Source organism: Solanum pennellii, chromosome 2 (genome assembly GCF_001406875.1).
Source record: "Solanum pennellii chromosome 2, SPENNV200".
Taxonomy (NCBI): Eukaryota; Viridiplantae; Streptophyta; class Magnoliopsida; order Solanales; family Solanaceae; genus Solanum; species Solanum pennellii.
This window is the reverse complement of record NC_028638.1, coordinates 23,965,006-23,981,348: the sequence shown is the minus strand read 5'-3', so window position 1 is coordinate 23,981,348 and position 16,343 is coordinate 23,965,006. Positions and strand designations below refer to the sequence as shown.

At 35.9% G+C, this 16,343-nt stretch overlaps 1 protein-coding gene across 1 annotated transcript; it reads right to left on the bottom strand.

The window, feature by feature from the left end:
* Window positions 1-15,339: 15,339 nt before the first annotated feature.
* Window positions 15,340-15,822, bottom strand: LOC107009821. The gene has a single exon (XM_015209149.1). It carries the CDS (start codon window positions 15,820-15,822, stop codon window positions 15,340-15,342), a length of 483 nt encoding a protein of 160 aa, XP_015064635.1.
* Between the last annotated feature and the right edge of the window lie 521 nt (window positions 15,823-16,343).

Genomic DNA, 16,343 nt, shown 5'->3' with positions numbered 1-16,343 from the left:
GTTTGGTTGACTCTAAATAGCTAGGGTTGATTCGTTTCTAGGATAGAGATAGACCTAGAGTTACTTGGATCATCATACAGGAAGATAACTTAATGCTCAACTTTTGTTTATCTTATCCCCTCTCAACGATGTAGTTAAGGTTGTAATTGTTGTAGGCGGTTAGAGGTTGAGAGACCATGATCATACATCTAACCCTTCTGTTCATCGATGAGATAACATCAGAAAACCTTTATTAGATGATAGCAACTTCATAGGTCCTGATAAAAGTTGTAGTCCTGGATCTCGCTAATAATAATTGTTTACAAGTCAAGAAATTTAATCATTGTAGTCAATTTTAGTTAGATATAAATCTTTGTACTGTTATTTATTGAACTTGTTTAAGTTAGGAATTGGAAAAGTTAATTGATTCTAATTTGTAGTCCCTGTGGGTATGAACCCGACTCCTTAATAACATCATTATATTGCATATACGATCACGTGCACTTGCGTGTGCAATTTGACCACAACAACATCCAAATGGATCATTATGAATCTCTTTATCGAAGAAGAGACAAATCTCCTATTGGATGGTTTGAAGTTTGTGAAGAACGGATGATAGGTCAAGATTTAGTTCATCAATTTATGGAGAAGGTGAAAGTAATTCAAGAGAGGTTGAAAATGGTGTGGAATCGAAAGAAATCCTATACTGATGTTAGGATAAGGGAATTAGAGTTTGAAGTATATGATTGGGTATAGATTAAAGTTTCACCCATAAAGGGTTTTATGAGATTTGGTATGAAGTAGAAACTTAGTCATTGGTATATAGTCTCCGGTATATTGGAGCTTATCAAATAGCCAAGAGGACTGGCAAAGTAGCTTATGAATTTGAGCTACCACAAGAGTTAGTATCAATACATCCGGTATTTCACATTTCTATGTTGAATAAATGCATGGGCGATCCTTCATTGATCATACCAACTGAAGATAGGGGGATCAAGGATAGTTTATCTTATGAAGAGATTCCGTTCAGATTCTAGATCTCCAAGTTCACAATTTGAGATCAAAAGAGGTAACATCAGTCAAAGTCCTTGGAGTAACCAATTTATTTACTAAGGTAATTGGGAAACTGAAGAGGATAAGAAGAAGAGATATCTACATCTCTTTGAATCTGGAGATGTTCTGAATTAAGGTACTTATCCTTTCTTGTTATTTATTTATAAGTTGGCATGTTGTTTTGCATTTTCTTGTTAGGATTGAACTGAATGATTGATATCACAGCCTTATCCTAGTAAGAGTAATCTAACTAAAGTAAGAATGTTCTCAAGGGGGAGATTTTCTAACATCTCACAATTTGAAATAACTAGGAAGAAGATAAGAATTGAAAATAGTCATTTTTGGAAATAATGAAAATCTAGAAAATTTTGATAAGTTAGGAAATATTGAGTTTTGGTAAACTTCACACAACCATAACTCCTAGCTTAATATGAGTTAGGTTTACTCGAATATATGGTAGAAATCTCTTGGAATAATATTTCCAATGTTGCCGAGTTTGCATGATTCCGAGTTCATATGAGTGAGTTATGTCCTTTCAAATTTGGGTTGTTCGCATGAGGAAAGTCCAATACATATTTTGAATGGTATTTTTGTATTTTCCTTACCCAATTATTTAATTTGTTTTTAGGACTTTAGAAAAGTTGAAGTTAACTCTAGGGCTTGGAAAAAACATAAAAGAGTAGAAAGGGGAAGAGAAATCAAGAGTTGTCAAGAACGTTCGAGTTTTGCTTGTGGATTTCACCAAGTATTTAACCCTACGAGGTATGTGAGATCACATCGAGTTGGGTTAGTTCACCCACGTGCCAATCATGATTCGATTCAGCAAACTATGTTTGATTTGAAAGTGAATCATTTGTGTTCTTGATGAAATTCGTTTGAATTCTTGGGGTTCTTGTTCTTTAAGTTTCTTGAATTTGGTTCATGATTTTAGTTGTGATTTCATGTAGAATCTGATGTATTTTGATGGTTTATACGATTCTAAGTGTTTGGGGGAAATAACCATTGGATATTAGGGGGTTTAGATTTGAAAAACGAGCAAGAAAAGCGCGCCCCAGGTCTATCTCTGAACATCAAGGGCAGGAACCCGCGCCTCTCAAAGCGATAAGGAGCCAATTCTTCACATTCGTTCCCCATATTTTCATTCTAGTTCCTTAGCAATGTACCTATGTTTTATAGTTGATTCCAACACTCTTAGCTACATCTAAACATCATGATTCCAACACTCTTAGATAAATCTAAACATCATGAAATCATCCATAAACATGAGATCATGAACCTTGAATCCATAATTCAATTCAAGAAAAGTTAAGAGTCAAGTCTAGAAGTTAAGAACCGAATCAAAAAGAAGTTATAAAGTTTTCAAAAGTCTCCTGTAAATGTTTAGACTTTGTTTTAAGACTTAAAGTTCAAGTTGAGTAAAGATTAAAGTTTGAAGTTCATTTATTCAAAAGAGTATATCGGGACTAAATATTACCAAATAGTAAAATTATTTTACATATGAACAAGAAAGAAAACCTTGATATCCAAAGAGCCTTCGAGCTAGTTTTCATAAAAGAGTAATCACATTCTAAATGAAACAAGAGAGAGAACTTTTGATTTCCAAGATAACCTTTGAGCCATGTTTTGGAGCAATTATCTCAAATCACATAAAGAAGTATTTTTTAAACATTAGAGTTAGCATCCTATTTTTGGAGTAGTATTAAGCACTGATATGGGGGAGAGTTCAGACAACTCAAAGCCCCCATAAACCATGTAGCCACCATGCATAGAAAAGAGTCATACTTTTTAGATGATTCGTTAGTTCTTTCTAGCATAGACTAGTGCATAATCTTAGTAGTTCAGGTTTCATACCCTCGATAAGGTATAGGATGACCCTGACAGCGTGAGGCAAAATGTTATAGCATCACAACAACTCTTATGTGATGGTTGTCGGTTATAAAAATTCCCAAAGAAGTAATTGTATTCTTATATACACAATTTATGGTATTTTTACATACATTTCAGAGAGTTCAATGTACTAATGTCAATTGTCGTACATCATTTTATGATGCAGAAGTAGGTAACCAGGACCATCACCCAACGCCTCATTGATCCAGTTTAATACACATAGTTAGTTGGTGAGCCTCCTTGCATTCCATAGGACTCCTTTTACTTTGCTTTCAGTATTTTATTTTTTAAATGATCAATGGTATTTTCCTGACATTCCTCTTTGCTTTAGAGGCTTCATAGATAATTAATAGTCAGTTGTCTTTACATATTCCTTTCATATGTTAATACTTGAGTTGCCTTTTTGGCCAAGTTGAATGTTTGACGTTTAAATGTTCTATGTGAACAGCTGAGAATATATGGATTAAATCCTTATATTTGTGCAATTAAGTCTTCCGCTGAGTAAGTAAACCGGAAAAGGGTTTTCTTAGGGCTAGCAATGGTTCTCGAGTGTCAACCACGTTCAGGGTATAGGCTGGGGGCGTGACAAATGTAATATTCGGAAAGTATTAAGCCTAATCTAGATACACATGATTTTCTATAGTCTAAAACACTATTTTAGGGTCAATAATAGTGTATAAAATTGATTTAGGAAGTTTTAGAGTCAAAATGTCACGGAACGCCCATGACGTCTAGAGACTAGTGCAAAAGGTGTTGTATTGATGAATTCACCTACCCTCTTTATGCTACATGCATTATAGTCTCCGATCTCATGAGTACAATAGTGATCGTACCTTCCCTATGTGGGAAGGGATACTCCTCACTACTAGTTCACTCGGTGCTAAGTTAGAGTCCCTTTTGAAAAGTCTTTCATTAATTATCATAACTTAGTTTAGGTCATAGGGTCTATTCGTTATGTATTCATAGTCATTAGGTCAATACAAATTGCATGAGTAAGTCCTTTAAATACAATTCACATATGTGAGGTTAGCAAATTTACTTCATCATATCATAATAAGGCAAATAAGAAATTCATCACCAATCCTATATTATCACATCCTAGCCAACAAATCACAAGACATAAATCAAGACATTTCAATTCAACATCATACCATACCTAATCAATCTTATCATAAGGTGCGCGTCAACAGAACTTCATCACTAAACAAAACTAATCATAATTGAAGTAAAGGTTTGAGATCACAACACTTACCCCATCTCCTTCACAAGCCATCATTCAAGGTTTTAACATCAACCATCCAATTCAACCAAACAATTGGTGTAATATCATTATGCATTAGTAATTAATACAACAATAAAGTTAACTGAATCACTACACATCAATTCATCACTAATTCATAACTTAGGGTTATAGACTTTGGTCAATTTCATGATCTACTTTACCTACTAGGTTAATTCATCATGAACTGGCATAACTGAATCATAATAAATCATAATTAAGAATATTAATCCAAACAAACCATAGGCAATACAATTTATAAGACCGAAATCATATTAGAAAGAAACCCACATTAAACTCGTCTTTTTGAAATCAATTTTTGAAGAACCCTTTGGGGAATGGAATCCTAAAGGTGAAAGGATTCCAGAACTTTTTAATTGTCGAAGATTGATGGAGAAAATTACCCTTCTTAATTCCCTAATGACCTTGACCTAGCCCTTCAATTGTGTTCTTCTTTTGCAGAGAAAAAGTAGAGAAAAGGAAGAGAGATTTGGGTTTGAGAATTGAGTGGTGTTAAGTGAGGTTTTAGACTTAGGGTAGGTTATATATTTAATTAACTAACCTAATTAACCAACCCTAATCACTAGTTAACTCACTAACTAACTAACTTAATAAAATGAAGCAACTAAACGCTAGACAGCAAACACAGGCCTAACCTACGGGTCGTAGGTCAGCCGATGGCCAAGAGCCCCCTCCATCCTGTGCAACCGTCATTTTGGTCAGAGAGTTACCAAATGAACTTTATGAAAAAATTTAAGTGACCATCGATTGAGGCAATAGAATCCTTGTCGTTTAGAACATGCCTTGTCGTCTGCCTTCATTGGTAGACACTGTCTATGACAGATTTTTTGTCAAAATGGAAGGGACCCTTTGAGTGGTCCTTGGAGATTCGTACCCGGACGTTTCGACCTTAAAACTACTCTAATACGTGTAGACACCTTATTACCAAATTTCATCAATTTACGATTCTTAAAACCTTGTCAAATAGGCTAAGGCAAACTAGCACCTTTTGCACTAGTCTCCGAACGTCATGGATGTTCCTTGACGTTTTGAATCTAAAACTTCCTCAATAACTTTTATACACTACTATTGACCTTAAAACAGTGTTATAGGCCTTATAAATTCACGTGAGGCTCTAGATTAGGTTTTAAACTTTCAGAGTGTTACATTTGTCACGCCTCGAGCCTACACCCTGGACGTGTTTGACACTCGAGAACCATTGCTGGCCCCAAGCAAACCCTTTGCCTGGTTTACTTACACAGCGGAAAACTTAATAGAATAAATACAAAGATTTAATGCATCTCTTCTCATTTGTTCACTTAGAACATTTAAACGTCAAATATTCAACTTGGACAAAATGGCAACTCAAGTATTAACAAAGAATAATAGTCCAGCTATGGTTCAATTATGCCAGTTATTGATGAATTCACCTAGTAGGTGATGTAGATCATGAAATTGACCCAAGTCCCTAACCTATGTTATGAACTAGTGATGAATTGATGTGTAGTGATTCAATTGACTTCATTATTGTATTAGTTACTATAGCATGATGATATTACACCCATTGTTGGGTTGAATTAGATGGTTGATGATAAAACCTTGGATGATGTCTTGTGAAGGAGATGGGGTAAGTCTTGTGATCTTAAACCATTAATTCAATTATGATTAGTTGTGTTTAGTGATGAAGTGCTGTTGACGCGCACCTTATGATAAGATTGATTAGGTATGGTATGATGTTGAATTGAAATGTCTTGATTTATGTCTTGTGAGTTGTTGGCTAGGATGTGATAATATAGGATTGGTGATGAATTTCCTATGTGCCTTATTATGATGTAATGATGCAAATTTGCTAACCTCACGTATGTGAATTGTATTTAAAGGACTTACTCATGCAATTTGTATTGACCTAATGACTATAAATACATAAGGAATAGACCCTATGACCTAAACTAAGTTATGATAATTAATGAAAGACATTTCAACAGGGACTCTAACTTAGCACCGAGTGAACTAGTAGTGAGGAGTATCCCTTCCCACATAGGGAAGGTACGATCACTATTGTACTCATGAGATTGGAGACTATAATGCATGTAGCATAAAGAGGGTCCCAAGAACATCTCCTAGTTCTTCAACTATGTTTCCCCATAGGAATACTAGCTAATGGATCCACATTGATACTATGTTCACGTTTGGGTACTACCTTGGCAAGTAGTCCACCTTCTTTCTATGTAGGGTTAATGACACTGAATTCCATATTAGCTCATGTGGTCTATTTTGACTAAGGCAAGATGTTCCCAAAAGTAAAAGGAAATAATAAATTTAACTCTAACTAGGATGACCTAAGGGGTTTGACTTAGTCTAGGTAGGGGTATGGAACTTTACCTATACGTTGCACTAGTTAGCCTTGAGGTAAGTCTTAGATGGATGTTCTTATATGTTATGCTTATGTTGATTATTCATGTTAGTGGTCTATATTGCTAAATGTGAGGAGGAATACCTATAATGATATGATATGTACATTATTCATGATCCTTTGACTAGTTTTCTTGGTTGAGTGAGGTTATGGGGCTTCACTTGACCATTGCATTAGTAGACTTGGTGAAAGGTTATGGATAAGGGTCTTTATTTATGTTGCAATATTATATACTCATGAATATGTTTTGTGGTTATACTATGATGGTAGAGTTGTATTAATTGTGAGTTCTATTATGCTATATACATGTTGACTTAGCTTAACGTAAGTAGGTTGGTCTTGTGTTGAATATGCTTGTATCATTGATAAATATATTATTCTTGTGTTATATGTGTTCTTGTGTTGTGCATAATGTATTTTTAAAGTAACTTGGCATGCTTTTATAAAATGTACCTTTTTGGCATGATTTCTATTTTGTATGTGCGTAAAATTCCATACTTAGTACAAGTGATGTGCTAATCCCATTTCTCCCTTTTCCCCAAACATTTTACGTTCCGCCCGTTGAGGAGATTGTGGAAATTTTCAAGGAAGGCTTGGAATCATTCTCCGAGTATGAGTATGTCCTCCAGTCCAAGGATGATGTCTTTTTCTTACGCTAGCTATGTTTCTTTGTTATAGTCTAAAGAAGATCATTTCATTTTACTTGTTTCAAGATATTGTTGTAAGCCCTAAGTGGCATTTATACATTGTGTATGGGCTTCTGCCCATATTATTTGAAATTGTTTAAATGGTTTAATATGAGACATCCCTTATAAGACTATATTGTGTATCGTATATATATGTGCCATAAAAGTAGAAAACTATGTAATTTTCTTATACGAGGAGTCTATGTATACTCGCTATGAATATTTTATGTGTAAGCGAGAGGTCTAAGTAAACCTCGTAGAGTATATGTAGATGAAAACTTTTTAAATTTCCGCACTTTAAACCTATGAATATAATGATGAATGCTAAGAGACTAGTCTTAGTTCTCTCCAAGGAAGATGACGCAGGTACTCCTAGGGGGTACTCCCGGATGTTTATTAGAGCATGAGGTTGAATATCCCTAGTATTGACGTCTCATTAAACCACATCTATGTAGATTCTTATTCATAATTGTGAAGAGTACCATACTTATTAATGAGAGACTATGTGATGCTTAGGAAACTCTCATCTTCTTGAAATCCTATGTCATGCCTCTAGAGTCTTATTTTGTGCTTTCACCTAAACCTTGTATCTTGGTTATAGGTATGAAAACTCGAAGAGAAGCTGCTAGAAAGTCCAAGGATGAGATGGCTAACGTAGAGGGTCAAGACAACAAAGTGCCTCCACAAGACAACCAAGTGCCTCTACTTGAAGAAGTTGCTAAGGGTGATGAAGTTCAGGTTGTTCCTCCACCGATGACAGATGGTTAGATAAGGGCCAATTTTCTTAATTTGGCCCAAGATATGACTTATCAAGCTAATGTTTTCACTTATCAAGTCCAAGCAATGATGTCCCAAGTGAATAGGAAGGTTGGACCTCGAGTGCCTCAACATGCAAACACTATGGCCTCTCGTTTGAGAGACTTTACTAGAATGAGTCTACCTATGTTCTTTGGGTCGAGGTCGGATAAGGAACCTCAAGATTTCCGTGATGAGGTCTATAAGATTCTCTATGCTATGGGTGTGACTTCAATTGAGAAGGCTGAGTTGGCGGCCTATCAACTCAAAGATGTGGCCCAAACTTGGTACGTGCAATGGAGGGATAATAGGGCAATAAAGAATTGACCGGTGACTTGGGAGATCTTCAAGAGGGCTTTTATTGATAGGTTCTTTCCTAGAGATTTGAGGGAATCTATGGTGGATGTATTCATTAAAATTCGTCAAGAAGGTATGAGTGTACTTGAGTATTATTTGAAATTCACTAAATTGTCCAAATATGCTCCATCCTTGGTGTCAAACCCAAGGGATGAGATGACTCGTTTTGTCACGGGGGTGTCTGAAGAGTTGGTTGAAGAATGTCGTTAGGCTATGCTACATAATAATATGAATATCTCTCATCTCATGGTTCATACTCAACAACTGGAAGAAAGTAGGCTAAGGAGGAATAATAGGGAGGCCAAGAAGGCAAGGTCTAATGAAGGTGGTTCTTCAAAGGGTAGGCTTGACATTCAAGACAAGCCTAGGTTCAAGAAGAGGTTTTCTAATGAAGTTCCCTCTAGATTTCCCAAGGATCGTGATTCTAGAGTGTCTAACCCTAAGTCTCAAAAGGGAAGAGGTACTAGCTCACCAAGTAAGAAGCAATCTTGTGTAAAGTGTGGCAAGAAGCATTATATTATTGCCTTGTTGGGACGGACAATTGCTTCGGGTGTGGCAATAGTGGCCACAAGGTTAGGGATTTCCTTAATTTGAATGGGAAAGATAAAAGAAGTGGGAAAGCTCAAGCTAGTGGTTCTAATGTGAATGTTCCAAAGAAGAATCGCTTTTATGCTCTTCGCTCTAGGGGTGAACAAGAGAGTTCTCCCTATGTGGTGACCGGTATGTTACAAGTCTTCTGTATTGATGTTTATTCTTTGCTTGATCCGGGTGCTACACACTTCTTGCCACACATTCTACAAGTTGGATTCTTACTTGGTGATCTAGTACATCTTACGTTTTGATACTTAGGGTTAGACACCCTATCATCACGAGCGTTGGTAAATTTGGAGGGAACTTTATTAGAACAACTCTTCTTGAACCTAGGCTTGTCTTGAATGTCAAGCCTACCCTTTAAAGAACCACCTTCATAAGACATTGCCTTCTTGGACTCCTTATTCTTCCTCCTTAACCTACGGTATTCCAATTGTTGAGCATGAACCATGAGACAAGAAACGTTCATATTATCATGTAGTATAGCTTAACGACATTCTTCAACCAAGTCTTCGGACACCCCCGTGTGAAAATGACTCATCTCATCCCTTGGGTTTGACACAAAAGATGGAGCATACTTGGACAATTTAGTGAATTTCAAAGAATAGTCAGGTACACTCATACCTCCTTGATGAAGGTTGATGAATTCTTCCACCTCAACTTACTTTAAATCTCTAGGAAAGAACCTATCAATAAAATCCCTCTTGAAGATCTCCCATGTCACCGGTCTACCCCTTAGTGCCCTATTATCCCTCCATTGAACGTACCAAGTTTGGGCCACATCTTTCAGTTGATAGGATGCCAACTCGGCCTTCTCAATTGAAGTCAGACCAAAAACATAGATATTATTATAGACCTCATCAAGAAAATCTTGAGGTTCCTCATCCCACCTCGACTCAAAGAGAATAGGTGGACTCATTCTAGTAAAGTCTCTCAAACTAGAGGCCATAGTTTTAGCATGTTGAGGCACTCGAGGTCCAACCACTCTATTCACTTGGACCGTCATAGCTTGGACTTGAGAAGTGAATGCATTAGCTTGAGAGGTCATAGCTTGGGACAAATTGAGAAAAGTTTCCATTATCTCATCATCGGACATTGGTAGAGGAACAACCAAAACTTTATTACCCTACCTTAGCCATCTCTTGCTCGGCCCTTATAGCAGCTGATCTTCGAGTATTCATATTTATAACCACAATAAAAGGATTAGGTGAAAGCACATAATAAGACTCTATAGGTACGACATAAAAATACAAGAAGATGAGAGAATCCTAAGCATCACAGTCTCTCATTTATAAGCGTGGCGCACTTCACAATTATGAATAAAAATATACATAGACGTACTTTAATGAGACATCAATTCTGGGGATATTCAACCTCATGCTCTAATACCAGTTTTGTCACATCCGGGAGAACCCCCTAGTCATGATCGGCATCGTCTTCCTCGGAGAGAACTAAGACTAGTCTCTTAGCATTCATCATTACACTTATAGGTTAAAAGTGAAAAAAATAAAAATTGTTCATCTACATCTACTTCATGATGTTTACTTAGACCTCTCGCTTACTCATAATATATTCATAGTGACTAAACATAGACCCATCGTATAATAAGATTACATAGTTTTCTACTTTTATAGAACATATATACAAGATACACAAAATAGTCTTAAAAGGGATGTCTCATATTAAACAATCTAAACAAAATCGAACAATATGGGCATAGTCCCTTACATAATATATAAATGCCACTTAGAAACAATTTCTTGAAACAAGTAGAATGAAATGATTATCTTTAGACTATAACAAAGAAACATAGCTAGAGTAAGAACAACGCATCATCCTTGGACTTGAGGACATACCCACACTTGGAGAATGAATCAAATCCTTCCTTGAAAATGGCCACAATCTCCTCAACCGTCGACACCTAAAATGTTGGGGGGGGGGGAAGGGAGAAATGGGGTTAGCACATCACTTGTACTAAGTATGGAATCATATGCACATACAACATAGAAATCTTGCCAAAAAAGATAACATTTTATAAAAGAATGCCAAGTTACTTTAAAAATACATTATACACAACACAAGAACACATATAAGCCAAGAACAATATATTTATCAATGATACAAGAATATTCAACACAAGATCAACCTACTTAACTTAAGACAAGTCAACATGTATATAACATAATAGAACTCATAATCAATACAACTCTACCATCATAGTATAACCACAAAACATATTCACGAGTATATAACATTGCAACATCAGTAAAGACCCTTATCCATAACCCTTCACAAAGTATACTAGTGCAATGGTCAAGTGAAGCCCCTTAACCTCACTCAACCAAGCAAACTAGTCAAAGCATCATGAATAATGTACATATCCTATCATAATTAGTATTGCTCCTCACATTTAGCGATTTAGACCATTAAAATGAAGAATCAACAAAAGCATAACATATAAGAACATCCTTCTAAGACTTCTCTCAAGGATAACATGTTCAATGTATAGGTAGAGTCCCATACCCCTACCTAGACTAAGTCAAACCCCTTAGGTCATCCTAGTTAGAGTTAAATTTATTATTAAGTTTTACTTTTGGGAACATCTTGACTTAACTGACATAGAAAACATGAGATAATGTGGAATCCGGTGTCATGGAAACCTACACCAAAAGAAGGTGGACTACTTGACAAGATAGTACCAAAACATGAACATATCATCTATGTGGATCCACTAGCTAGTATTCCTATGGGGGAAACATAGTTCAAGAACTAGGAGATGTGTTTGGTACCCTCTTTATGCTACATGCATTATGGTCTCCAATCTCATGAATACAATAGTGATCCTACCTTCCCTATATGGTAAGGGACACTCCTCACTACTAGTTCACTCAATGCTAAGCTAGAGTCCTTTTTGAAATGTCTTTCATTAATTATCTTAACTTATATTAGGTGATAGTGTCTATCGCTTATATAGTCATAGTCATTATCTCAATAGGAATCACATGAGTAGGTCCTTTCAATAAAATTCACACATCTGAGGTTAGCACATTCACATGCATCACCATATCATAATAAGGCACATAGGCAATTAATCAAAAATCTTATATCATCACATCCTAGCCAGCAACTCACATGACATAAATCAAGACATTTCAATTCAACATCATACCAACCCAAATCAATCTTATCATTAGGAATGCTTGAATAGAACTTTATTACTAAAAAGAAGTAATCATAATTGAAGTAAAGGTTTGAGATCACAACACTTACCCCATCTCCTTCACAAGCCATCATTCAAGGTTTTAACATCAACCATCCAATTCAACCCAACAATGGGTGTAATATCATTATGCATTAGTAATTAATACAATAATAAAGTTAACTGAATCACTACACATCAATTCATCACTAATTCATAACTTAGGGTTATAGACTTTGGTCAATTTCATGATCTATTTTACCTACTAGGTTAATTCATCAAGAACTGGCATAACTGAATCATAATAAATCATAATTAAGAATATTAATCCAAACAAACCATAGGCAATACAATTTATAAGACCGAAATCGTATTAGAAAGAAACCCACATTAAACTCGTCTTTTTGAAATCAATTTTTGAAGAACCCTTTGGGGAATGGAATCCTAAAGGTGAAAGGATTCCAGAACTTTTTAATTGTCGGAGATTGATGGAGAAAAGTACCCTTCTTGATTCCCTAATGACCTTGACCTAGACCTTCAATTGTGTTCTTCTTTTGCAGAGAAAAAGTAGAGAAAAGGAAGAGAGATTTGGGATTGAGAATTGAGAGGTGTTAAGTGAGGTTTTAGACTTGGGGTAGGTTATATATTTAATTAACTAACCTAATTAACCAACCCTAATCACTAGTTAACTCACTAACTAACTAACTTAATAAAATGAAGAAACTAAAAGCTAGACAGCAAACACGGGCCTAACCTACGGGTCGTAGGTCAGTCGATGGCCAAGAGCCCCCTCCATCCTGTAAAACCGTTATCTTGGTCAGAGAGTTACCAAATGAACTTTATGAAAAAAATTTAAGTGACCATCGATGGAGGCAATAGAATCCTTGTCGTTTAGAACATGCCTTGTCGTCTGCCTTCTTGGTAGACACTGTCCATGACAGATTTTTTGTCAAAATGGAAGGGTCCACCTCAAGGACCCTTTGAGTGGTCCTTGAAGACTCGTACCCGGACGTTTCGACCTTAAGCCTACTCTAATACGTGTAGACACCTTATTACCAAATTTCATCAATTTACGATTCTTAAAACCTTCTCAAATAGGCTAAGGCAAACTAGCACCTTTTGCACTAGTCTCCGAACGTCATGGATGTTCCTTGACGTTTTGAATCTAAAACTTCCTAAATAAATTTTATACACTACTATTGACCTTAAAACAGTGTTATAGGACTTATAAATTCACTTGAGGCTCCAGATTAGGTTTTAAACTCTCAGAGTGTTACATTTGTCACGCCTCGAGCCTACACCCTGGACGTGTTTGACACTCCAGAACCATTGCTTGCCCCAAGCAAACCCTTTGCTTGGTTTACTTACTCAGCGGAAAACTTAATAGAATAAATACAAAGATTTAATGCATCTCTTCTCATTTGTTCACTTAGAACATTTAAACGTCAAATATTCAACTTGGACAAGATGGCAACTCAAGTATTAACAAATGAAAGGATAATGTAAAGACAACTGATTGTAACTGTCAACGAAGCCCCTAAAACAAAGAGAGATGTCGGGGAAAGACCATTGATCGTTCAAACAATAAAATACTGAAAGCAAAGTAAAAGAAGTCCTTTGGAATGCAAGAATGCTCACCAACTAACTATTAGTGCGAAAGTAGATCAACGAGGCGTTGGGTGATGGTCCTTGTTACTGCGTCTGCATCATAAGATGATGTAGGCAAATTGACATTAGTACATTGAACGTGTGTGTATACAAGTTGGAATGTTAAAGACAACATAAGCTTCAAAAAAATATGAAGAACTTACCTTGCTCAACTCAACTCAACATAACTGAACTCATTTCAATATAAAGAAGTTTAAAACAAGTGCAATATAAAGAAAAGTGGTTTGAGACATGATGTCAACTCTGTGTACTATAACTCTGAAAATGATAGTAAAAATACCATAAAATGTGTATATAATAATACAATTACTTGTGTTGGAGTATCTATAACCGACAACCATCACATAAGAGATATTGTGATGATATAACATGTTGCCTCACACTGTCAGGGTCATCCTATACCTTGTCGAGGGCAAAAAACCTGAACTACTAAGTTTATACACTAGTCTATTCTATAAAGACTAAGGAATCGTCTAAAAAGTATGACTCTTTTCTACCCATAATGGCTACATGATTTACGGGGGCTTTGAGTTATCTGAACTCTCCCTCATATTGGTACTTAATACTACTCCAAAAATAGGATACTAACTCTAAAGTTTAAAAACATACTTCTTTCTGTAATTTGAAATCAAAAGTTCTCTCTCTTGCTTCATTTAGAATGCGATTACTAATCTATGAAAACTAGCGTAAGGCTCTTTGAATATCAAGGTTTCATCAAGAACTCAAATGGTTCGCCTTAAAATCAAACACATTTCGCTTAATCGAATCATGATTGGTGCTTGATTGAACTACCCCAACTCTATGTAATCTCACATACCTAGTAGGATTAAACCCTTGGCGAAATCCACAAGCAAAACTCGAATGTTTTGACGACTCTTGATTTCTCTTCTCCTTTCTCATCTTTTATCTTTTTTCCAGGCCCTAGCGTTGATTTAAACTTTTATAAAGTCCTAAAAACAAATTAAATAATTTTGTAAGGAAAAGACAAAGTTACCCTTCAAAATCCGGATTGGACTTTTCTCATTCGAACAACCCAAATTTAAAAGGGCATAACTCATTCATATGAACTAGGAATCACGCAAACTCAGCGATGTTGGAAATATTATTCCAATATATTTCCTAGCATATCTTGAATTACACCGAAATCATATTGATCTAGGAGTTATGGTTGTGTGAAGTGGACCAAACTCAGTTTTTACTAACTTAACAAAATTTTATAGATTTTCATTATTTCCAATTCTAAGCTTCTTCCTAGTTATATCAAATTGTGAGATGTTAGAAAATCTCCCCTTGGGAACATTCTTCCTCGAGTGAGATTACTCATACTAGGCTAAGGCTGTAATATCAATCATTCAGTTCAAATCCCAACAAGCAAATGCAAAACAGCATACCAACTTATAAATAAATACCAAGAAAGGATAAGTACTTTAATTCAGAACTTTACCAGATTCGAAGAGATGTGGATATCTCTTCTTAATATCCTCCTCAGTTTCCCAATTAGCTTACTCAATAAATTGGTTACTCCAAGGACTCTAACTGATGCTACCTCTTTTGATCTCAAATTGTGAACTTGGCGATCTAGAATCTGTACAGGAATATCTTCATAAGATAAACTATCCTTCATCCCACTAATATCGGTTGGTATGATCAACCCCATGCAATTCTTCAACATAATGATGTGAAATACCGGATGAATTGCTACTAATTCTTGTGGTAGCTCAAATTCAGAAGCCACTTTGCCAATCCTCTGGGCTATTTGATAAGGTCCAATATACCGAGGACTAAGCTTCCCCTTCTTACTAAATCTCATGAAACTCTTTATCGGTGAAACTTTAATATATACCCAATCATCTACTTCAAACTCTAACTCCCTTCTCCTAACAACAGTGTAGGATTTATGTCGATTATACACCATTTTCAACATCTCTTGAATTACTCTCCGGTTCTTGATCAACTGAATTCGTACCTGTCATCCCTTCTTCACAAACTTCAAACCATCCAATAGGAGATCTACCTCTTCTTCCATAAAGAGATTCATAAGGAGCCATTTGGATGCTAAAGTGGTAACTATTTTTGTAAAAAATTCGATGAGAGGTAGGTGATCATCCAAATTCCCTTCCATTAAAGAATTTCCATATTCTGAGCTAAATCACTGATCCATTGGTGCTCTACTTTAACTTGTTGGCAATTTGGACACTTAGCAACAACTTCTGCAATGCCCTTCTTCATACTATTCCACTAATACACCTCTCTCACATCATGATACATCGTTGTGGAACCCAATATATGGAATTTCTGGAGCTATGAGCTTTCTCCATAATCCTCTCTTTCAGTAAATCCACCATTAGCATACAACAATTACTTTGATATCTCAATACACCATCTCGCCCTTGTTCAGAAGATAATACTTTTTGCTTGTGAATAGTTGCCTTCAAT

What these genes read in the sequence shown, in the direction of transcription:
- LOC107009821 (XM_015209149.1), bottom strand. Translation starts at nt 15,822, where the DNA reads ATGGTGTATAATCGACATAAATCCTACACTGTTGTTAGGAGAAGGGAG.